The sequence below is a fragment of the Ambystoma mexicanum genome, chromosome 11 (genome assembly GCF_040938575.1).
Source record: "Ambystoma mexicanum isolate Mex_15411 chromosome 11, UKY_AmexF1_1, whole genome shotgun sequence".
Classification (NCBI taxonomy): Eukaryota; Metazoa; Chordata; class Amphibia; order Caudata; family Ambystomatidae; genus Ambystoma; species Ambystoma mexicanum.
Window position 1 is genome coordinate 801,837,719 of NC_090934.1, and position 24,090 is coordinate 801,861,808.

At 41.7% G+C, this 24,090-nt stretch overlaps 1 protein-coding gene across 1 annotated transcript in view; it reads left to right on the forward strand.

Moving 5' to 3' along the window:
• PDE3B (phosphodiesterase 3B) overlaps positions 1 to 24,090 on the forward strand; it is a 2,257,139-nt gene that overhangs the window by 2,173,312 nt on the left and 59,737 nt on the right. The window contains exon 15 of the mRNA XM_069623736.1: positions 6,280 to 6,529. Coding sequence (XP_069479837.1) covers positions 6,280 to 6,529 — 250 coding nt within the window. The remainder of the gene's footprint in view (positions 1 to 6,279; positions 6,530 to 24,090) is intronic.

Here is a 24,090-nt window from a genome sequence, read left to right on the forward strand (position 1 = left end):
GCCCGCCTGAGGCCGTCTCTCCTCCTCCTCCTTTCTCCTCCTTTCCCCTGTTCACCCTTGACAATGTTTCTAGACAAGTCCGATCTCTATGAAAGTCTCAACAAAGCAGGTTCTCCCTTGCTCAAGGACCACATTGGCACCCTTACTTCAGCCTTGGCCGATTTCTGCAATCACTCCTTTGCCACTGGAACTTCCCCTCACCCCTTAAGCACTCTCTTGTGCACCCCCTTCTAAAGAAGCCCTCGGCTGATCCTTCCTCTCCACCTAACTATCTCCCGATCTCCCATCACTCCTTTCCTGGGCAAACTCTTGGAAAAGCTGGCCATCTCTCAGCTTAATCTACATATTGAATCTGTTGGTTGCCTCCCTAACAACCAGTCTGGCTTCAGAGCTGCCGGAAGCACAGAAACTGCTCTCCTGAACACCCGTGAAGACTTGCTCTCCAATTCTGACTCTAACCTCCCTTCTGCCCTCATTCTCCTTGATCTATCCTCTGCTTTTGACACGGTCAATCATGTCATCCTGCTCAATTGTCTCCGGGACAACCTTGGTATTACTGATAAGGCCCTGGCCTGGTTGACCATCTTTTTCACTGACCCTCTTACGTCCAACTGGGGTCTTTCCTCTCTTCTATCTCTCTACTTGTGGTGTTCCCCAGGGGTCTAACCTCTTTCAATAGCTCTTCAACAACTACCTGGCACCTCTTTCCCAACGCATCACTACTTTCTCAACATCCTTTTGGCTCCACTAAAAGGATGTTGAGGCAGAAACTGTGGTTCCCTCATCTCAACACCAAAGTGGAAGAACTGGTCAAAAACTGCCCCACCTGTACTGTCATAAACATGCACACCAGACCGGAGCCCCTGTGCATGACAGCACTACCTGAAGGGGCATGGGGGGCAATCGCGGTGGACTACTTTGGGCCACTCGAAAGAGGAGAACACATCCTAGTGGAGGTCGATGAATACTCAAGTTTCCCAGACATGCAGATTGTGCCATCCACTTGGGCGTACAACGCCATTCCTGTGCTAGACAGAATGTTTGCCACCTACAGCATCCCCAAAGTTGTAAAAACAGATAACGGACCCCCATTCACAGGGCAGGACTTCAAAACATTCTCAGAATACATGGGATTTCACCATCGCAAAATAACACCTCTGTGGCCCAAAGCAAACGGCACCGTAGAACGGTTCATGAGCAACATCAAGTGCACAACCCCAATTGGACAGCTCACCGGGGAACCCGTGGAAAAGCTACTGTGTCAGCTGATGCGAGACTACAGAAACACCCCGCACTGCACCACAGGGAAGACACCTTCTGAAGTGATGTTTGGAAGAAACATAAGAACTCGCCTCCCTCACCTAACGTCAGAAGAAGACAGATTCAAGGGCGATCAAGAAATGAGAGAACAAGATGCACAAAGGAAAGCTGACATGAAAAGAGCAGCAGATGAGAAAAGGCGAGCCAAAGGAAATGACCTAGATCCCGGTGATGTCATCGTGAAGCAGCCCCAAGGCCGCAAGAACATGACCGTGTTCAATGAAGAACCACTCACCATCGCTGAAGTGAAGGGATCTCTCATCACTGCGGAGGGTGACCGAAAGACCACAACAAGAAACTCCTCACATTTCAAACGGATGCCCAGAATCGTACCAGTTGTCGACCCGATTTCATTGGACCCCACAAACGGGACACACCCTATGAAGGAGACGAGGAAGACTCCAGCAATGAGGCACCACCCTGGACGACACCAAGGCACATGGAACAGACAGACCTGCGACCTCAAAGAACTCGGAAAAAGCTGCACAGGCTCATCAAAGAAATTAACTGAACCCAGGCTGCATGTTTAGTATCGGGGGGGGGGGGTGTGATGTCATCCGCTCCTGTCATGTGGAGGACAACGCGGGGCAGTGGTAAGGGGAGGAGTTTGAAGTGGGAAGTTGCGTAAGCAGTTACAGTTGTATGCTGATAAAATAAAGACGTGTTGTACCCTGTTTCCCGCCTCCACTTATTCGTATTTGAAAGCGAAGCATGAGAGGCCTTGTAGACAAGGTGGTCCACAGGAACACTACACAAGTACCTGTCAGTCTTTTAGTCAAAGAATGAGTGGCATGCCGATTTTGGCAGTTGTCTTTCTTTTTTTCCTTTTTTTCTTATACGCGGTGTGCCATACTGTCACTGAATATAAAACGCACTGGAAGTATCTAAATGCAACGAAAAGCAGAACACATGTTCATTCAGTGCAGGTCTTACTTTAAACGCGCTTGGATGCTGTGAACAGATATACATCTTACTACAGCAGCAGTGTTACTAGTTTTCTAGATGTTTTGTGTTCCTCGCGATCAGTTTTTCAAGCTTAAACAGCTGCAAAAGGTCAGCCGCGGGTAACCAGTTGCTATTTATTCATATCCACGTTCGCCATGTGACTTAGGTATAGCCATGCTACTTTTGCTTTGGGGCCGGGATAGTTTAGCGCCATCTTGGGTTCCCACTGACTATCTGCACTGTTCATCTCTCATTAACTTAGCAGCATTGCATCGTAGCAGTGCTTGCGATTTTATTTTAACTTTGCACTTCAAAATGATATGCATTTATTGCATGCTAAAGATATTTCCATAAACTGCTTGTGTGTGCATTCAAGTCCCTGCACGGATGTAGTAATTGCTCAAGTTGAGAAATACCATATCGTTATTGTGTTTAATCATACAGGTATATGTCAAAGGGTTTGCCAGGCTTTCAGGAAATTATTTCCAAAAATTTAAGTGGTATAGTTGAAAATGTGAACATACATGAAATGTATGTTTCATTTTTCACAAATCAACCACTTCATTAGTCACTGATACTTTAGGGTGGATCTTATTCCTGGGTGGCTACCAACAGCTCGCTGCCTTATTAGGTATCATTAGGTCATTAGTGGATGAATAAATTCCACTCGATAGAAATATTTAACCCAGATTTAACTGAGTCTAAATCAAAGATCCATTCTGTTCAATTTTTTTCAATGATAGGTCTCTATCTCCACCACGGGGTGAAATGTGATAGTTTGAATGACAAACCAGTAGATGTCTTCATGCCTATGCTTAGCCTCTTTAAAATGTGCGACTAGGGGCTTATCAGCCACCCAGTTTTTGACACATGATCGATGCTCAAATATCCTCTGTCTAATCGGTCTCTTGGTTTTCCAAATATACAGCAGTCCACACAGGCATCTAATCCTGTATATGGCCCATTTCGTCAAGCAGGTTGTAAATGTTTTCAAATGCCATCTTCGGCCCTCGAGATCGACTGTTTTTATATTGCAGTAAGGTGACACACTGAGCAGTGGCCACATTTGAAGTGGCGTATCACTGGTGGTAAATGCCATAAAGTTGTTTGTGACGGCTGTTTATCTTTTTGGACTGCATAGGTGTGTACTAGCCTGTTTTTCAGGTTGGGCATTCTTTTGAAAGCAAACCTGGGTGTGTTCAACTTAAAATCTTCTGTTTGAACGATCCTCCAATGTTTTAGGATAGCTCTTCTCAGATTGTTGCTTATTGGGGAAAAGGACGTCACACATGTGATTTTTTTTTCTTTTCTTCAATCGTCTTATTTTGCTTAGTCAGACACATTTCTCTGTTAGTGTTACGGCCCATTTCATCGACCTTCTAATGGTATGAGGCGGGTAACCATGTTTTTGTGTTTCAGACTCAGTTCTTTACTGTTCGCTTTATAATCTATTTGGCTACAGTTACGTCTGATGCGCAAAAATTGACCATAAGGTACATTTTCACGTAAACTCTGTGGATGGAAACTGCTAAATAATAAGAGAGCGTTCTTGTCTGTAGGTTTTTTATACAGATTGGTACCAAGTTTGTTTGTAGACCTATATATTTTGAGGTCTAGAAAAGCGATGTTATCTTTATTTGTTGTCATTGTGAACTTAATAGATGGTTCTTGTGAATTCAACCACGCAAGAAAGGTGAACAATGTTTCAGCATTACCACTCCACAACATAAAAACATCGTCTATATAACGATGCCAGGATTTTATCTGGCCAAGGAATGGATTAGTATCGGAATATAATGAATGGAGGTTGCAATTATCCATAAGCAAATTTGCCATGTCTGGAGCAAAAGTGGCCCCCATACTAGGCCCATGTAATTGTTGACAGTAAATATCATCACACATAAAAGAAATGTGATTAAGTACCAGTCTAATGCATTCGGCAATAAAATCCTAAAGTACTGTCCGATCCTCTCTTTTTTTCCAAGTATTGATGCATTATTTAGATGCATGTACGTTGAGGTATGCTGGTATACAAAGATTCAATATCTAATGTCACAAGTATATCTTCTGAGTTAATAGACAAGAGATGTAAGATGTTGATCATAGATGTAGTATCTTGTATGTAGGAACGTATCTTGAAGACAAAGGGTCTCAAGAAAATATCTGCATAGATAGATAACGGTTCAAGTAATTAACCGATTGCAGAAACAATTGGTCTTCCAGGCGGTATCTGTGCATGTTTGTGCATTTTAGGTAAGCAATAGAAAGCTGGAGTCATCGGATTGTGCTTGATCCGGAATGATCTTTCTTCCTGGTCAATCCATCCTTCATTTAAAGCATGGTCCATAAGATTAGATATCTCCTCAGCAATTCTGGTCGTGGGATTGTTCCCGAGAATCCTGTAGAATTTCTTATCCTCAAGCTGTCTTTTAATCTCTGTTTTATGAAATAAGGTGTCCCATGGGACAATTCCACCGCCTTATCAGCTGGTTTTTGTTAGGAATGATGGATTGTCTTCTAGATGTTTCAATGCTGTTCTTTCGGCCGTAGTTAAATAATCTGCATGGTGATTCCTTGTATTAAACAGATAATTAACCTCTCTTAGTATTTTATTTTCGAAAGCTAATATTTCTGGTGACACCGTCATGATAGTACTGGTCACGTGGTCACCCTCTCCACTCGGGCCCAGGCTCCTGCATGTCCGGTTGCCCTCGCAATGCCTCTGGGCGCCCGAGCACTTAATGGTCTGCATCGGCAACACTACAGCCCCTTCTCTCTGCACTTATGAGCCACCCGCTCGCTGCACTTGTGAGTTAACTGCAAATATAAAAGTGATCTTAAAATGCCATTATCGTCACTTCTGTTTTCAATATAAATGTGACGCATGGACTTATTGACACATTAACACTGATTTCCTCTTTAAAATGGGTTATGCCAGGAATACAATTTGACTCACAGCCTTTGTCTGAAAGTTCTAAAAAATGCATCTTGAATATCTACTGGAAAATCAACAATGCACAATTCGATCGGCCGATTTTAAACTGTTTGTTTTTTATTCTGAAAATGACTCAGTCTTAAAGTAAGCTAACAAATGTTTTGTTATTTCTGCTCAACGTTGTATAGTCGAGTCTGTTTCAAACAAAACAACCCCCATCTATTAAATAGTAGGAGAGATGGATTTGTTAATGTCTGAACTGTGTTGCCTATATTGCAATGCCACTTAAGCCTGCCTCATTTATGACTTTGACTAGTAATTCATTAATACAGTTTCTAATGAATACCATTTGCAGTTCAACGAAAACTTGATTTTAATCATGTCCTGCACTGATGTTGGTTTGTGAGGGAAGGGTGAGTAACAGGGTGATTCATGGTGATAGTGATGGCAATGACTGGTTTAGCTAACTCATTCACATCTAACACTAAAAACGAACTACACAGTTCTTCTAATGAGGGTAGTAAACTACTTGGACCTTAGGTAGGGTTGAATCCCATCCTCACAGCCACATGTGTGGGACCCACAAAGAAAATGAGCAAGGTGGAGAGCAGCTAAAGAAACTGTTCACCTTTCTGCAATGCACATCATCTATCCTGGATCCCTTCAGGCCAACTGACACCCAAAGGACCCCCCCCCCTCTTCCCACCAGGTTTCAGGATTCCTAGAACCTTGGGATGGCACCATAGATACCCTGCCCAGTATTGGGTCCAGGATGCCACACCAATCTGTTGTGCTTCCTATGCTTGACTAATTGATATCTTTTGCCTTTTACATTGATAAGTACATCAAAAGTCACAGCCACTTTGCAAATGATCATTTTCAAGGTAATCTCCATTATTCTTAGTCAAGCATTTAACTGCCACCATATTTTCCAAGCATATGTCCAATGTATTGTTGCATTGTACTCATGAGCAATGTAATTATTGTGACTATAAAGATGTGCACCTAAAGCTGAATTGTCCTAGCAACACTTTTTTTAATTGATAAAGTTGAATTAATCTTTTATTACACATTTGTAGGGGGATGAAGAAGCAAAGCTTGGTTTACCTGTTAGCCCCTTTATGGACCGCTCCTCACCTCAACTTGCCAAACTTCAAGAATCTTTCATCACCCACATTGTGGGTCCCCTATGTAATTCCTATGATGCAGCTGGCTTGCTTCCCGGGAAATGGATTGATGAAGATGATGAGGAAGATGCAGAAAGTGAGGAGGGTGATGCAGAGGATTTGGACACAGATGAAGAAGACATGGATGAAGATTTTGGGTCAAGTAAGAACAAATATTATGTTCACATTGCATAATAAAAGTGCAAGATTTAAATGATTTATCTTGCGACACAATTGATGTTATAAAAGAAGCATGTGTCTGCTTGGCGTTATAAGACACATCGATATATTCAGCATAATCAATGTTTGTATACATGTGTTGCATAATGTGGCTAGTTCTCACACGTTCCTAGTTATCTCAAACAGTGCAAGATTAAAATGTATCGTTAGTGCAAGATTAAAATGTATCGTTTGTGCAAGATTAAAATGTATCCCGTAAATGCCCAACTTTGCTTCTCACTTGTCATTCCTCTAATCTTACATGCCAGTAGGGCTCCCTGTGACAAACCAGAGAAGTATCAGCTATACTGCTGCATTCCACTACACTTCTACAAGGCCTAAACAAGATCAAACATGTTCTCCCTGGCTCCACCTTTAACCTTATTGCAACTATTTCAAATAGTACTTTTAACACAATGCGATCTGTTCATCAAGTATGGGACCTTGATATCACTTTTTGATCCTTCTTCTCTTTTCCGACCACTTTCAAAAGGATCTGAATGCAAATTTGAAGAAAACAAAATCTTCTTATATATACTTGAATACAAACAGGTTTTAGGTACGTTCACTAGGAACTACTTATAAAAATATCAACAATACAAAATGTGTTGGGATTCCTAGGTTGAGCATTGCAGTGATTTAAAATTAGTCTACTGGGAGGATATTCTTTCTAAAGATGCTGGGAGTGGAAATGTGTTTCTTTCTGAGAAATATTAGCTTTTATTGCTCTTAACAAGTGAAGTGCATCTCATTGAGCAAAACTGCTCTGCATTTGAATGCCATGATTTTAAAGAATAGGGATATTGCTGTTCAACTCAACCAGTGATATTTTGAATCCTTGTAACATTGGCGTTTAGGGTGATTACCTTCAAATGGAAGAACACAAATTGTGTTGCCCATGTGAGATGGTACGATTCTGTCGGACACAGTTACAAGTACGTTTGGAGACCTCTAGAAGAATTCTAAAAAGATGATAGCGAAAGAATAACAGATTTATTCATGAAGGTCTATATTTGCGGCCTGGGTGTTATAAAGTGCAGATTGTTTTCCCATGAGGTTTGGATGTTTTAATTGATTTTGTAGTACCTTACAAAATTTCCCTGCAGGAAAGGCACTGCAGATTCTGCTAAAATAACACCGCACCTGAAACACTCTACCACCTTTTCATGGAATGTACCTCTCTATCTGAAACACGAGAAATCTTTGCAGAGATGCACCCGAAAGAACATGTCAACTATGACCAGTCTGAAAGATGGGAACAGATCACAAGCGAACATTCTTTTCCACTTATTTTCAGAACAATACAATTCTGGGAGAAAATAATGAACATGATTCCAACAACTTAAACCAGGATCTATCAGCGCCCACCCACCAGACCAAGTCACGGCTGCCTCGTGATATTTCCAACAGCAACTACCCTGACACTTATCTCCCTCACCCGAATATTGCTAAACGTTTGTAGACAAACTACATAGCAAAACGTTTTTTGATTTTGTGAGTTAACTTTCCAGCCCTGAACTTCAGTTCCACCCCCCCACCAGTTGCCTTTGTCTTTTATGGCACCTTAATGGTTTTCTGTGCGTGGTAACCTTTTTTACTTAATTTGAACAGTTATTATGATGTTTATCAGTGGTTTTATTACTGGGGGCTGGGGTTAATTCAAACATTAATTTTTGTCAGTTTTATCTCGCAACTCGCAAGTAAGAATAGATTTTAATATGTCTGTTGTACATATGTCTCTACAATAAGTGTTATGCATGTATGTGTTTTAATGGATAATAAGTGTTAATTAACAATAAAAATATTGTAGAGCAGTTATTGGCAGCTGTGAAAATGTTCACAAAGCAGGAAGACCTTTCCGTATTGTTCAAAGACAAATACTATATGAAAACAAGCATTGACGGTACTCCCTGGCCATTAGATGCCAACAGCTGGCAAATGGTGCGAACAACTAGGGACACAATGGGAGTGCCTGTCAATTTTCTATTTAATACCTAAACACAAGCCAAAACCTCTGCCTTTTATCAATGCTTGTTTTTAACAGGAATTCAGTGGTGAAAGAAAATTGTGATTGTTTATAAATCAAGTGGCTGAAGGGGAACTTGGTCAAGCTGATTTAAAGCTATCATTACATTGTAGAAGGCTGCACAGAAATAGCAATGGCAGCAGGAAGTTAGATGTGACTGTACAAAAGAGCTGGCTCAAAGAGATCCCAGGAAGGTGTGCTTTGGCTAGGGAGGTTGTACATAATGGGTGGGAATTGACCATAGAATTGACCATAGGGATTTGTAGGTCATGAACGCTCAGTGGGTGTATAAAAAGGCAAGAAACACACACACGTTTTGTGCCACTCCTCACATCCCAGCTCTATCCCATCTGTACCTCTATGCCAATGGATTTGGATAATAAATGATGCTAAAGCATCACCTAATAGCACAAACTAAAGGGTGTTCTGCACCCTCTGAAAATCCTGAAAATCCACTCCACAAACTTGCCTGGAACTTTTTTGGGTAAGCCATGTGGCGGGGGCATCATACGGTTCTGGGTTTATACATTTACTATGACTTAAATGCCAAATGGTTGTTTGGAGAGGAAATTTCTTTGTTTTTTGTGTAGTTAACTCATAAGCTACGTTTTGCAGGTGAACATGCCCTTTTCCAAAAAGGCTTTGTGCTGTGCACTCCAGACTTGGAACATGACCCACTGTAATCGATGTAGTGGCTTGCTATGGTATTGTCTCTCTATGCTAAGGCACATGCTTACTGCTGTTTTGACACATTTTAAATTAACTTGTTCTTATGATACCTCTGCTGTATCCAGACATGCCATGACTAACAACCCTAGGTTTTGTCAGGTGGTTCATTTGTAGTAGGGTAGTATCTTGTGGAGAATGTTCAACTTGTGGATCACTTAATGACATTGTTAATTACCTTAGTGAAAGAAGAAACCTTCAGAATTTAGAATTATGCCAAAGGTCCCATTTTTATGAATGGGTCTTTGAGGAATCTCAGTGAGTTTGGGGACAAGTGAAATGTGTTGTCCAGCAGCATTTTTTATGTTTTACTCTCCTTTATTCAGTATAACATATGGTGGAGGCATTCTGTGCCATTAGGCAGGCTTCTCTGTCCATGCTGATGATGGAAAGGGATTTGGTTGTTGGGTGCATATATTATGACATGTTATTTGGGGGGTCCAATTATGGGTTGTTTCAGGGTTTTGTACCACACTACAAATCACATTTTGGCATTTAGACTGAAAATGTATTACACTGTCCTGGTAAAAAGGAACCCTAGAGTCCAGCCTGATGCACAGAAGGGTCCTCTAACCAGCTTTTTTAGTCAAATTGTCTCAAGGATATAGCGGCCAATCAAAGGCCTGCTTGAAAAGTTCTGTTTCTGAATTGCAGGTGATTAGATTATGTTCTCAGGTTAGGTTCGAGAGCATTCCAGAGTCTGTGACTAAGTACTTTTGTGATCTGCTTTGTGCTTAAGCATCTGTGGGGGCTCTAGCTAGTTGAGTCTAGCGATCTAGTCAGAATGTAATGATGGAATATTTACTGGGGATACTTTGGGTCCTTACACCAGTGTGCATTGTGAATGAAGCAGACGTTTTCTATCTTGATCCTGGATTCCATAGGGAACCAGTGCAGAGCTTTGAGTACCAGATTTATGTGATGCCATTTCTGCAGGTTGAGTTCTAGACCTAGTTCTAGATTATCTGTAATATGCCCGAGAGTATGTTTAGAAGGGTGTTGTAGATTATTTTGTAATAGATCAGAGGAGCCATAACCAGGGCTCTGTACAATCCCTTTCAGTGTTTAGTTTGAAAGGGTGGATGCATTGTTCAAAGAATGCAGAACTGGAAATCCATGCTCTACACCAAAACATTGACCTGTATAACAAAATAGAGATCTGGATTGATTTGAAACACCTGGTTGTTAACTTACTGTATTGTGGCATGACTAAGCGAACCAAGGCTTATAGGCTATTTTAGCAACGGTAAATCGTTCAGTCTTTCCCAGAAAGAGATGTCCATTTTATTTTAACGCAGCTCTCAGTTATCCAATGTTAGATCAGATGTAAACAGTATGACATAATATTCTTAGTTCCCAGGTATTATTCAGTCTGTAGATAATTTGTATATATCTAAATACATTTGCAGAAGAATTTGGTTCTGCCCGAGGACCTGTGTCACTGGATATGTGTATGTATATACTATAGTGCAGCGACTGCCGCACTATAGTGAAGCTGTGTATCTAGTTCCATAGTAAACCCGAAAATTGAATTGCCATTAACCTTTGACTTGCAGAAAGGATTTGACTGATATTTTACAAACAAAAAGTCTGTCCATACAACCTTACAGAGTGGAATAATGTTCTCAACATTAGAAAGACTCAAAACTCTTTTGTTTATGTAGTCACTCCCATGAGAACGCTGATTGTTTTGAACGACAGCGCTTAGATGGCTTGGCCTTATCTGCTATATAAATAGCAATAGCAATCACATCAGGCTAGAGATCGGTAGTGGGAAAGAAGCCACCATGTGAAGTTGTAGATTTTTGGGTGAGTCGGGGAGCCAGTTATGAGTAGAACATTTTCGGTTTATCAGGGGAGATAAGTGTGAATCTCACAAGATTACAAGGGCGCACCTGCAAGGCGCGCTCAGAAAGAAAATGCACAAGGAGTATGTGGATAATGGGAGAGGGTTAGGGAGGGAAATAATTTAGTGGAGTGAGGGGACCTGGAAAAAAGAAGGTTGACCCATGTTGAACGTCTTTGTGAATATGGGAAACTTTTTAATTATGAGCAATTTTTACCCGTTATTGTGGGAATTGACGAACCACTACTCTACCTCAGGAATTTCTGCTTTTGGAAATGATTACTGTGAAATGATCGCGGGAATAAGGAGTTCGAAAAAAAAAAGGTTTGACATTTGTAGTGCCTACATCTATTGGGCATGGGTCAACAAATTAATGGTGTGACATGGCCAGTGGCCCTAAAAGTGGACCTAAAAGAAAGATATTGGTGCAACACATACAGAGGATCTGGCCGACGTCCATGGCTAGTGAGACTTCAAGAAAGTATGCAACATGTTCGGCCGTGGCCACTGGCCATGGATGAAGGCCATGGCTAGTGGATCCAAAAGAAAAATATTGGTACAACATGTACAGTGGCCACGGCCAAAAGCCATGGCTTGTGGGCCCAGAGGAAACTAAGGTATAGCAAAACCCTTGAAATTCAGGGAAAAACCATTTGTTAAGAGAGTTAAGGTGATCAGATTTAATGCAACAAAACCCCTGAAGTGCAGCACTCGCATTTCAATAAAGTCCACCTCATAGAAGAAAAGGTGTCACACGAACCAAACCGTGGTAGGGCTGGGATCGACATTTATTTTGTTGACCAGAAGCAAAAATCTGCTCCTGAGTATCAAGCCTAACCCTTTAAGCAAAAACTACCATTGGGGAACCAGGAGCTAGTACATAGTGCACAGCAAATCTAACTTTCTGTAATAAGCAAACTCGTCCTTTTTATATTTTCCAATATGCTTTAAATGTCCCTAAGGTGTGTTTTTTTACATTCCCAAACCTCCATAGTTAATATCACATAGCAAGGTTTATTTAGCACAATATGCCTCTGTAGTCAAAAGTAGCTGTTGGTTTCAAGGTACCCAGGCTGCACTTGGGCATAACCAGGACCTAAATAGCTCCCAGCAATTAGGAATCCTGGAGAGGGTAATGGCCAGGAGAGAGACAGGGTGAAAAAAAGCAATAGAGGGGCGTGGGAAGGGGGGGGGCATTGAAACAGGAGAGAGGCACTTGGTGAGTGCCTGTGAAGACAGGGAAGAGTTTTGGCTTTTCATGCATTATCGGGGGAATACTGCAGGCATGGGTAATTCAAACCTGCTGGAAATGTAGTTCATTGCCATTATCAGGGGAAACCTGCTGTGGAATGGGGAGAAAGTGAGAAAAAAAGTAATGTTACACCTGCAGTGATCACATCTTCTAGGCAGGGGTCAGTGGATCTCTGTGCCAAATGTCATGGTTAGTGGGCCCCAAAGAAACCTATTGGTGCACTATGTTCAGTGTCCACGGCCAAAGGCCATGGCTAGTGGACCTCAAAGAAACCTATTGGTGCAACATGTACAATGGTGATGGCTGAAACCCGAGGTCACTGGCCATAGCGAGTGGGACCCAAAGAAACATAATGGTGCAACATGTACAGTGGCCACGGCTGAAAGCCATGGCTAGTGGGCCCAGAGGAAACTAAGGTATGGCAAAACCCTTGAAATTCAGTGAAACAACTTTGGTTAGGAGAGAGGTAAGGTGATAACATTTAACAGGAAAAGTACATTGCAACAAAACCTTTATGGGGAGAAAGAAAACGTATAAAATAAAGAGTTAAGGTGATCAGATTTAATGCAACCAAACCCCTGAAATTCAGCAATCGGAGACAAGGTCACCTTAACTATGTGTCCCCTGTTGCACAGCGTTTGATCACAATGATGCAGGGGTCGAAATTGGAATTCATGGAGCAGGAGCAAAAAGTAGCTCCTGGGTATCACGATTTTTGAGTGACTAGGAGACATTTCTTCTGATCACGAGCTAATAAATGCAGTTTTGCACATTTCTGAATCCTAACCGTTTTTGCACTCCTTGCCAGCTACGAATTTGGAAGCTATACAGATCTGTTTTCTAGGTCTGTATGTCAGTGCCCGTAAGTCATAGCACTCAGATGTTGTAGTGGGCCCTGTGAGCAAGAGGAGCAGTCAGGGTTTTGGGTCACATACAATCTGCATGCCTAATGATCTGAACGTACCCCTAGTTCCGCGGACAGAGGAAATGGGTTACTGGGCCATCACATTTTTAATTTAAAGCCACAAAATATATTTTCACATTGAAAGTTGTCAAAATCAAGTTGTAGCACGTATTTTTCAATAGTGGTATGTCAGTCATGAAAAATGGATTTGATAGTGGCCACACAATTCGTCTACCTATTACGAAGGATTTCAGTCAAGCAGCATCTGTCCTCACTGTTATGTACATTAGTAAATACGTTCAGGTAGATGGGCAGTTTCATCATGAATTGTGTTATACTGTGTATTAGTCACATTGAACTGTTATAAATGCTGTGCCAATGTTTCATACTTTAAGTGGATATCAAATCCAGCAGGATAGTGTTGTGTTACGTGAGATCTTGCAAACACTGAATGCTGGATGAGCAAATAGAAGTAGCAGGAGACATTGAGTGAAATGGTATACTTAAAGACAAGAGTGGTGGCCAGTGATGGAGGCTGCACCTATCCCAACGTCACAGATAATCAAAACAGCAGAGTTGATGTCGGCTTGTGGTGCCTTTGAAGTGCAACATATATGTAATTAGAACCATAAATATCCTACCAAAACCACAACAGCAGGAATGCAGGATAATAGAGTTTTGCAGTTTGGGCAGTGCCATTTTCCTTCTAATCATTATTTCGTATTTGGTTTATATAATCGGATATAAATATATTGAAATGGGCCTACTAGCATACAAGTGATTGTGTGTTTATGCCGACCACAGCTTGCATAGGTCATTGACAAACTTTGGAAGACGCACCAATTAGAAACTTTTTATTTATGTATTTATTTATTTATTTATTGTGCCATAGCCAACAATTGATGTTAAACACATTTTTACAAACAAACATACAACAAGATAAAAATGACAACAATAAAAATCAAATTTAAGAACATTCAGATTCCCAAATTATTATCTTTGATAACCAAGAAATTTCAACACAGACTATAGAAGATATAAAAAACCAGCAGATAGGGGAAGAACTAAAAAAAGAAAAAAACAGCGAAGGGAGAATACGGAAGCCAAAAAACACATAATTTCCACAGTAAAAGTCTTTGTCTCATAAAGACTAAATTTAGGTAGATCACTCCTTGGGACACAACAACAGACAAAGAATAAAAAGTGGAAAAAACAAATCCGTCCCCCTGTGTCATCCAATTACCCTTCACATATTTCTCTCTTCCTTTCCCCTCAAACCTTAATCAGATTAAGTTCCCTCAAAGCTCTAACCAGTTCCATTGAGAGAGCAGACTCATGACATGAAGATAGTCTCCCCCAAAAATCAATGGTATTTAACCATAAGGGATGATGGACAAACCTACCAAATCTTCTAACCCTCATACTCCAAGTACCTGGACAATCTTATAGTAAATATTTAGATGTCTGATTAACGGTATTAACGGTATTATCACATTTATCACAACTCTGTAGTATTTCCCTACCCTGAATCTCAAGGTTTGGGAGAAGATTTAGACGAAATCTAATTTAGACGAAATGTAAGAATCGCTAAACCCAGCCGCAGATCTGGAGATTTTTTTAGATAGACAGGTAGCATTGATAAACGTTTATCAATCACTGTAAATGAGGCGAATCTCTTAGCCCTCCTCATACTCTCTATGGTATCAATCCAGTCCCGCTGTTTCACCTTATCCTTCACCATATCCGGATTTCCCAGCAGAAGCTCAACATCCAACCTGCTTTCACTAATATTTCTGAGCATCTTTGCTGGAATTTATTCAGAAAGCCATTTTTACCCAGTTTCAGCACTTGCGCTACTTCCTCAAATAGGGAGATTTTAGGACATTCTAAGACCACTCTCTATAGGTTCAGCCATTTCCATTGAAGCCATGATCTAAGTGAAGCAAGACTTAATTCATATCTAAGGGCGACTATTGGGACAGAGTACGGTAACCCCAGTGTACGTTTCCACAGTTTAGCTTCAATTGTGTCCCATTCAATATCCAGAGCTAAGCAATTATAGTCTAAACCAAAAAGAACTATAGGAACTACCTTGCCTATATAAAATCTCACTAGAGGAAGTATAGAGAACTTACAGAATTGAATCTTGATTTTTTTCATTTGCGCTCCCAATTTTACTATTTTTAGTTCAATAGATCGAAGAAGATTGCATTTTGTTGGAAAGGAGCTTATTGTTGCTCCCAAGCATGTTCATTCCTTAACCACCTCAATCAGTAATTGGTCCAGGCTCCAAACATAGTGCTTCACCACCCTCCGTGGTTGCTTAAACCTTAGAATCTTAGATTTTAGAGGATTAATGATGAGACAATTATTTGGTGCATAATTTTCTATGGCAAACAGAAGACGTTGCAGCCCTACCTGAGAGTGATCCAGGACTACAACGTCATCTGTATACGCCAGCCAATCAATTCTTGAATTTCCAATTACGGGGGAAATTAGTCCTACATCTTTCATACACCCCGCTAGGGCAGCCATAAACAGGATAAACAGAAAAGGAGCTAATAGGCATCCCTGGCGGACCCCTTTCTGTATTCCAATCAGCTTTGTGAGTAGGCCTGCTCTAGTTAATCTTACCCGCATTAGGTTATTTGAATGGAGTTCTATCAGGATAGCTAGTAGATTAGGAGGAATACCCCAGGAATCTAGTTTTTCCCATAACAGATTCCTATCAATAGTATCAAAAGCTTGTGAGAGGTCCAACCATGCCCCATACAGTGGTGGACCTCTTTTTGGGAAGGATGACGCTGTGAAACAAGTCAGAACCAACCCATTAAGTGAGGTTGAAAGGCCCTTTCTAAAGCCTGATTGCTGCCTTGGTATAATACCCGTTTTTTTGGCCCAAGCTTTCACTTCCCCTAGGATGAGACCAGCAAAAATGTTGCTGTCAGCATCCAAAAGGGAAATTGGGCGATAGTTGGCTGCTAGCAGTTGGTCCCCCTTTTTGTAAATAGGAATACCTATAGAGTTTTTCCAAGATTCAGGAAAGGTCTTCCACAGGATTATATTATCGAACAATTATTTTAAGTCCCTTGCCCACAAAGGTGGATCCATTTTCAAAATTGAGTTACTCAGGCCATTCGGCCCCACAGCTCTCGATGCCGAAGATTTCCGTATCAGCATTTCTAGATCTGCGACCGAAAAGTCCAGGAACCAATTACCTGGTTTTATTCTCTCCCCAGAACTTGTATCCGGGCAATCATAAACCCCTGCAAAATGATCACACCACACCTGTTCTTGGATAACCACATCCTGCTTTTGTGCACAACTTATTCCATTCATTCCGACCAAAGCCCAGAAGCTTCTTGAGTTTCCCCGGGATAGGGCAGCTAGCATTTTTTCCCCATCTTGCTGACAGATAAAACCCCTATGAGCTCTAACCCAGTTTCTATAAGAATTATTCAGCACTCTCAGACCCTCCTTGAGACATTCCGTGTCTTGACAGTGTCTCTTTAGCCAACCTCTTTCAATTCTGAGTTGTTTCTTTTTAACCATTATATCAACATTAAAAGAATGCTTGAAAATCCCATGTGATTTCTGGATGTTTGATTCTTTTGGGGCCACATTAGATAAGAAGAAAGAGAAATCAGATGGGTTACAAAAGATTGATAATTGGTGATCAGAGAGCTGCTGTGCCAAAATCCTCAATTCACAGTTTAACACTCCCCCCCCCCTTTGAAATCTTCTTACAGCATTACCCGCGCCATTCATAGATAGCACTTGGTCATAGAACACTGCATCGGGATCCCCCTCTAGCCGAAGACTTGCACTTAACATTACATGATCATCATTGTTGCCCTCCCCCAAATGAAAGTTGAAACACGTGTCAAAAATGCTTTTCGAGGCAAAAAGGTAATCAATTGTTGAAAAGGTGTCCCCTCTTCTCCAAGAGGGCACATTTGGGATATCACCCCTGATGTTACAATTAAACATTTGCAGACCCCAATCTGTCATGAAATCTGCCCAAGTTTTACCATTACTAGTCTTTTGACGAGATCTTCCCGAACTGGGGTCAATCATTGTAGTACATTGAGAGTTCAGATCACCTGCAAGGATAAAATCATCTAGGGGGAACTACTGTAAGGATTCTACTAAACCATTAGACAGACTAAGCAAAAATTCATTAAGAGAGATGATTTTAGAGTTCCAATAAACATTGATAATAATCCAACCTTTTCCCCTGCTGGCCCCTCTTTTTGTTACTTGCACCATTAGGATACCTTCACTAGTATCCAATATAGTCTTTGATGAGTCAAAAATCACATTACTACATGCCACAATTAAACCCCTCCTTGGCCTACCCCCCTCTGAAGCCCGAGCCAACTGCTGAAAGATTGAAAAACCATCAAACCCCACCAGACAGGTTAATCAAGTCTCTTAGAATAAAATTAAGTCTGCTGATTTAAAGATTTGAGATTTCCTTGGTTCTTGAGAGAAGGAATTATACCCTCTCGTGTTCCACGACAATACTTTTAAATGATTCTTCCCTAGAGTCTCTGTTGGGAGATACCCATTTTATGGATGACCTGGGAGATTATCTCTGGAACCATTTCCCACATATTTAGTGTGTTTGTAGAGCATCCCTCTTTATTCTCGGGTAAAGTCTGTTGAATCTCCCACTTCGGGTATCCTGTGTTGACAATCAAAGGTAGTGGACATACGTTGGAGATCAACAGACCTCTTTCCTCCCACGCCTCTATCTCCCCCATAATTAAGTCCACTCCAAGTCTTGACTTGAGAGTTAGTTCCGCTGTATTTGTATCTGGGGCTAGAGGAAAGCCAACTACATCAATATCCTCTGTTGTAAGATATTTTAAGGACGTATCATACTCATTTCCCGTAGAATTGAAGATCGATTTAGAGGGCAATTATTTTGCATTACTGGAAATTTTCTTGATAGGAAAACTTTACAGTTATTTTTCTTATTTTGTCGGTTAATTAAATTTTGAGAGGCATTCACCAGATTGGTATTTACCTTGAAGGGAGCCACCGTACTGCTTCCATTGCCCCTCACTGGCAAGTCCACCACCTGAGGCCCTTGCGGGTACCTGCCACTAAATATGGTCTCCATCTGCTTATTATCCAAATTATTCACCTCTCCCGCCTTAGGTGCCTCAGCTTTGTTGTTCTGATCCAGGGGCTGCCCCAGACTGGAGATGACAACATTTTTGGCTTTTTTCAAAAAAATCGGAGCAATTTTTACTGAGGAGATTGCTGATTTATTTTGACGTTTTGCCAAAAGAAATATGGGAGCAATTTTCTTTGGCGGCTCTATTATCTCCGTCTGGCTGCCAACTGTTAATTTCTCGATCGTTTTTCCTTTTTCCATTAAGTCATTTACACCATCATTATTTACCTTCTTTGTTTTCTTTGCCTTGTTGCCTTGATCTTTTTTCAGGGGTTTTTCTTTCTGGGTTTTTTCAATCTTTTTCGTACCCTCCTTTAACTTTTTCAAAAATTAGTTGGAATCTGCAGACTTACACTTCTTTTTTTCCCTTCAGTCCCTGAAAACTCAATTGAGGTTCAAGCTCCGGTATTGGTCTTGCCCCTCTTTTTCTCTTCTTTTTCATCTTTCCATTTGTTTTCTTACTCTGAGGGACTACCCACTCAAAGTCTCCTGAGGAAATATTAATCGGACACTCATTATCCTCTTGCAGGAGATCATTGTCCACCAGAGCCATCCTCAGAAACTCTTCCATTACTGAAGCTGAGAGTGGAGTGTCTTGTAAGAAAGGTTCAATACCAGTTAAGCAAAACCTTCTCTGGGATCGCAGTTCTTTTCTCATTCAGCTCTAGTTTCTCTGTAATTATCGCTGATTTTGTCACCAGATCCCCACATAACACAGTCAATAGATCAACTTTCCTGATTGATCCTTAACCTCTTTTTGGAGACTCATCGGTTCACCCATCGCCTCATTGATTGCCGATTTTAAAGCAACCATAGATGAATCATTTATCTCCAGTTCTTTTGTGACCTCCAGTAAAATGCACGTATTGCACTTCCAGCTTTAAATTTTCAAACACTTTAACTAATGATGTTAAAACAAAATTCAAAGCCATTATTGTGGCCGGTACCAACTCCTGCGTTGAAATTCGTGGGAGGGTACTAGAGAATGGCTGCATCCCGTCAGCACAATTACCAGACTTTTGTAAGTCAAAGGTATTATCCTCTGTCCGATCTCTCCCCTCCATAATTTGATTTTGCTGACACAATCCACTAGATGGTACCTCCATTTCCAGTTCCAAGAGGTCTTCATCTCTAAGACTAGCAGGGACCTGGCATTGTGAATATCCTGATTCCGTTGGGGACTCTCTTTGAATAAGTGGAGCAGCCTCACTCCCATTCCTCTGCAGTTCGGATGTTCTCAGTAGGTGATTCGAAATCATCTTTTTCATAGTGGTTGCCCTTAAAGTATAATCCAGTTTTCCTTGGAATAGTGCCCGAATCGGATGATCTTTTGGGGTAGATTCACTTCCTTTATATCTGGGAACTTCTGATTCTTTCATTAGGCCAGACCCCATCGGTGACTGATTATCCACTGTATACCTGCTTGGGGGAGGGACAAAGATGACCCTCCTGTTTTATAAGGGTTAAAGAAGCTTGAAGTTTGTTAGGCAGAAACCTGTGCAGTTCCCTCTGGGGCCACTGCAAAAGATTTAAAGGATAGTTCCGGTACTTTTTTTTTATTGTCCCTACGGTTCGGCCATGTGTTTTTAAGCATAAATCGGTAGATCGTAGAAAACTTTCCTATGGACCTTACCCGACTTTTCGTCCATTAACGCACTCGAAATCAGCCGCCATTTTGTGATAATCCTATCATTTCCCCCCATCGACCTGGCTCACCTGCGTTTGCGGCACTAAATCAAATCCCCCGCCCCTGAAACAGACTTTATCAAAACATTCATATTCCCCGCCTCTATCCGTGACGTGACTGTGCTGCGTAGGCAAACGCGCCCAGGCGTCTTCTACGCGACTCCACACAGAACCCAGAAACCAACACAGATCAGCTCACAACACAGCGCGCCACAATTCGGAATATGAAACTGTACTTTTAAATCAAACCGCAAGATTGTACATTTGGCAAAGTACATTTATTGGACATCATATGTTTAGAGAATATTCAGCGATTTGCATTTTTCTTTGCTCTCGATCCAAAATAGTTCGTCTTGAGGCAAGCGATGTTCGTGTGCAGTACACAGGGTGTTGGTTTACGATAAAATAAGATCTTCGATCGCACTGATAATCGCATGGCTGTTCCAACAACGAGGCACTAGGCCACCACAACGGTATGTATGTTGCATCTAGCCATTAGTACCGCGTAAGGGCATACTTGTACTTGGCGATCGTCCCATAAAATGGTCAGGGTGGTAACGTTGTTCACGCGGAGAAGCAACTGGCGGTTGTAAAAGCCATCCGCGGGTGTCTGGTACTCGTGACACAGACAATAATGAAGGATGTACCTGTTTTAAAAACATAAAAAATGAAATTAGTCTCACCATCAGAACTTTATTAAAATTATTCATTTTATATATTAGGTCGGGAAATTATTTCATAGCTAGGACAGTGCAACTGGGGATTATACGTCATTTCCAGTAACCCACCCCCTCTCCTCTGCCTTTTTCAGAGCCGCCTGAGCGCCAGTGGACCACTTTGTCACTGATATGATATAATATGGCATTTGCAACGCGCCTATACACAAGTGTTTCAAGGCGTGGCGAGGCGGGGGGGGGGGAACAAGGAGAAGACAGACAACGATCCTACTAGGCCAGGTGTCATTCAGATCGCGCAAGTGCAGGGGTAGGGGGAAGGTAAAAGTGCAATGGTAAGGGGAGGGGGGAAGTGGAGTACAAGGTAAGTAGCATAAAATAATAAATACATAGGGCCAGCTGGTGGCGAGTGCAAGGTAAGTGCAGAACAAGTGCTGTGAAGGGGGGGGCTGTAGGATACTGAGACAGTTCCCCAGTGCAGGGGTTGACAGGGAGGCAGTGCAGGTGGAGAGTGGAAGGGCCCAGGACCGAGGTCGCAGACAGTGGACCAGTTGTAGCAGGGGAGAGGGAGAGAGAAAGCAGAAGCAAAGAGGAAGGTTTTGAGGTGCTTCCGTAAAAGGAGATGGTTCTCCTCAAGATAGTGCGCGGTACAAAACAATATGCCACATAGAACGAACAAGTACAACTTAACCCGTCTTTAAAGCTACTGTATAGTAATTAAATTGCGGTATAAACTCATCTAAAGAGTTACTTACATTATATTTGCATTTTCCATTGTGTCTGTGCGTAGGGCAGCCCCGAAATACCACTCCTTCTATGCCGACGTTATTTCTTCTAATGAACGAACATTAAATGGCTGTCGTTTCTGAAATTTTATTCATTATCGTTTCTTACGTTATTGCACCACACCCCCAAAAAGAAGTCTTTCGGGATGGTCCCGGCCTGTCAAGGTCAAATAACAATAGAACCTTATACTGAGTCGTGGGCCATTCCGGCACCCGAGCAAAAAATCAAAGCAGCTGACCTTCACTTTGAACGAGCACACATTCCTAGTTAGCTACATTCAGTGTAAGGCCATCTCACAGGACTTCAAATTTACACTCCATCTTTGCATTTTGTCTGCGTGCTTTGCAGCCCCAGAGAACCATAAATACGGAGACATTCTATATTTTTTGAAAAATGATTTATATTACTATTTGGTTTAATTTAATGCGCAAATGAACAAGGTTGGATAGATACATTGCATGTACACTGAGCAATCACTTTTATTTACACAATACATAGCTACACATATTCAATGGGCCTGCAACATGAGGAGACTCGAGAGCAAAGTCACAGGTGACACCCGGGTGGTTCGCACTACTGCACGGTGAAGGGAGGGGCAATGGTGGAGAGACACATTGCATGTACACTGAGCCATCACTTTTATTTACACAATACATAGCTACACATATTCAATGGGCCTGCAACATGAGGAGACTCGAGAGCAAAGTCACAGGTGACACCCGGGTGGTTCGCACTACTGCACGGTGAAGGGAGGGGCAAGGGTGGAGAGACACATTGCATTTACACTGAGCAATCACTTTTATTTACACAATACATAGCTACACATATTCAATGGGCCTGCAACATGAGGAGACTCGAGAGAACAGACAATCAAATTACAATCATTTAAACCGTGATGTGTATTTCTCAATGAGCTCTGCTTTAGGTGGACATGGAACAGAGGCAATGTTGGGTGGCAATGCAGTTGTCCCCTGCACAGGTTCGTTCACAACTCCATGTATGTGCCTATCTAGGACATCAACAATAAGTCTCTCAATAAACTCATATTGCATATCCTCAAACACTGGTTTGATCACCCATTGTTTACTTCTTTTAGTGAAGGCCTTATTGTAGCGAAGCGTCCCTAAAGTTCCGGTCGTCCTACTTTGTTGACGGCCAACATTATGGTTATGTGCCAAGACCGCTAGAAGAGTCCGATTTATCATTCCCTCCATGCCAAAATGCAATCGTTTTGGCCTGTACTTTAGGCACATATTGTGGAACACCTCCAAATCTCCTGTGTGGCAGAATTCCGTGAGTCCCCTCAAATCTCTTGTTATAGTTTTATCAAATACAATCTTTTCAATGGCTTTGTGAGTGGGTGATGAAGGAATCAACCACTTCTTCTTCCGTGCCTCCTCTGTGGACAAATGGCCATGTTCACAATTGTGGAAATGTTGGTTTGTGGTCCAGCGGTGAACGTTGCTACAGTGTAGCATTACTGACCGCCATTTTTCCAGTAGAATTTCCAACGACCCTTCACATGTTTTTGAGCTCCACCAAAGATGGTTGCTGATTGAATTGGACCACTGTGAAATACCTTGCATATCTTTTTTTTTACCTGCAGCCGACATTTTTTTATTGATTGTTTTTGCAAGATGCCATACGTCAAATTGGTGATTTATATTTTTGTACTCTTCTCTCATTGTCTTGGCAATTGAAACGTGTCTGTCCGTGGCTATCAGGTCGATCACCATTCCCCGTGATTGTAGTTCTTGCAATGATGGTACAAAGCCAACTTTCTCCATGGCCACTGAGGATGTACTTTGTGACACCTGCACGACCACGGAACTCACAATTTTCTTACTTTCCATGTCCTGAAAGTGGTAGGTGCAGTACTTGGCTGAAAATCCTGGGCTGTCGCACTGTCCATCACCGGCTAGCCTGAACAGTTTGCCCGCGAATGTACTTTCAATAGACATTTTTTCCATTCTCCAAGCTTCGCTAATGGCTGGAAATAGATAATCGGTTTGGTATTTGTAGAACTGAGTTTTCGCAATGAAATGGATTCCCACAAACTGAAAGAAATACTCTAACTTTTTAAAACTTGAACCACTAAAAAGTGCGGCCGCTGCACAAAGTAGATTGCCTGCTGGCAGTTGCCCCAGCATGGATTGTGCAGACCATGAGAACGGATGATATTGTGTACAGGTGGCATGTATTTTAAGGTTAGTGCCTCGAATTGCACGAGTCACATTAATCAATGGCTCCCCACATACTTCCCCACCAACCGAATGCCCACATTTCATCATAATAATAATATCAATCAAACAACTATCGAATACAATGAATTTGGCCTCTTTCCTTATACTGTCACTCTGCATCCCAGCTGGTTCGGCCTGTAACGTTGAGGACATGTCACTCACATTAAAGGTACAATC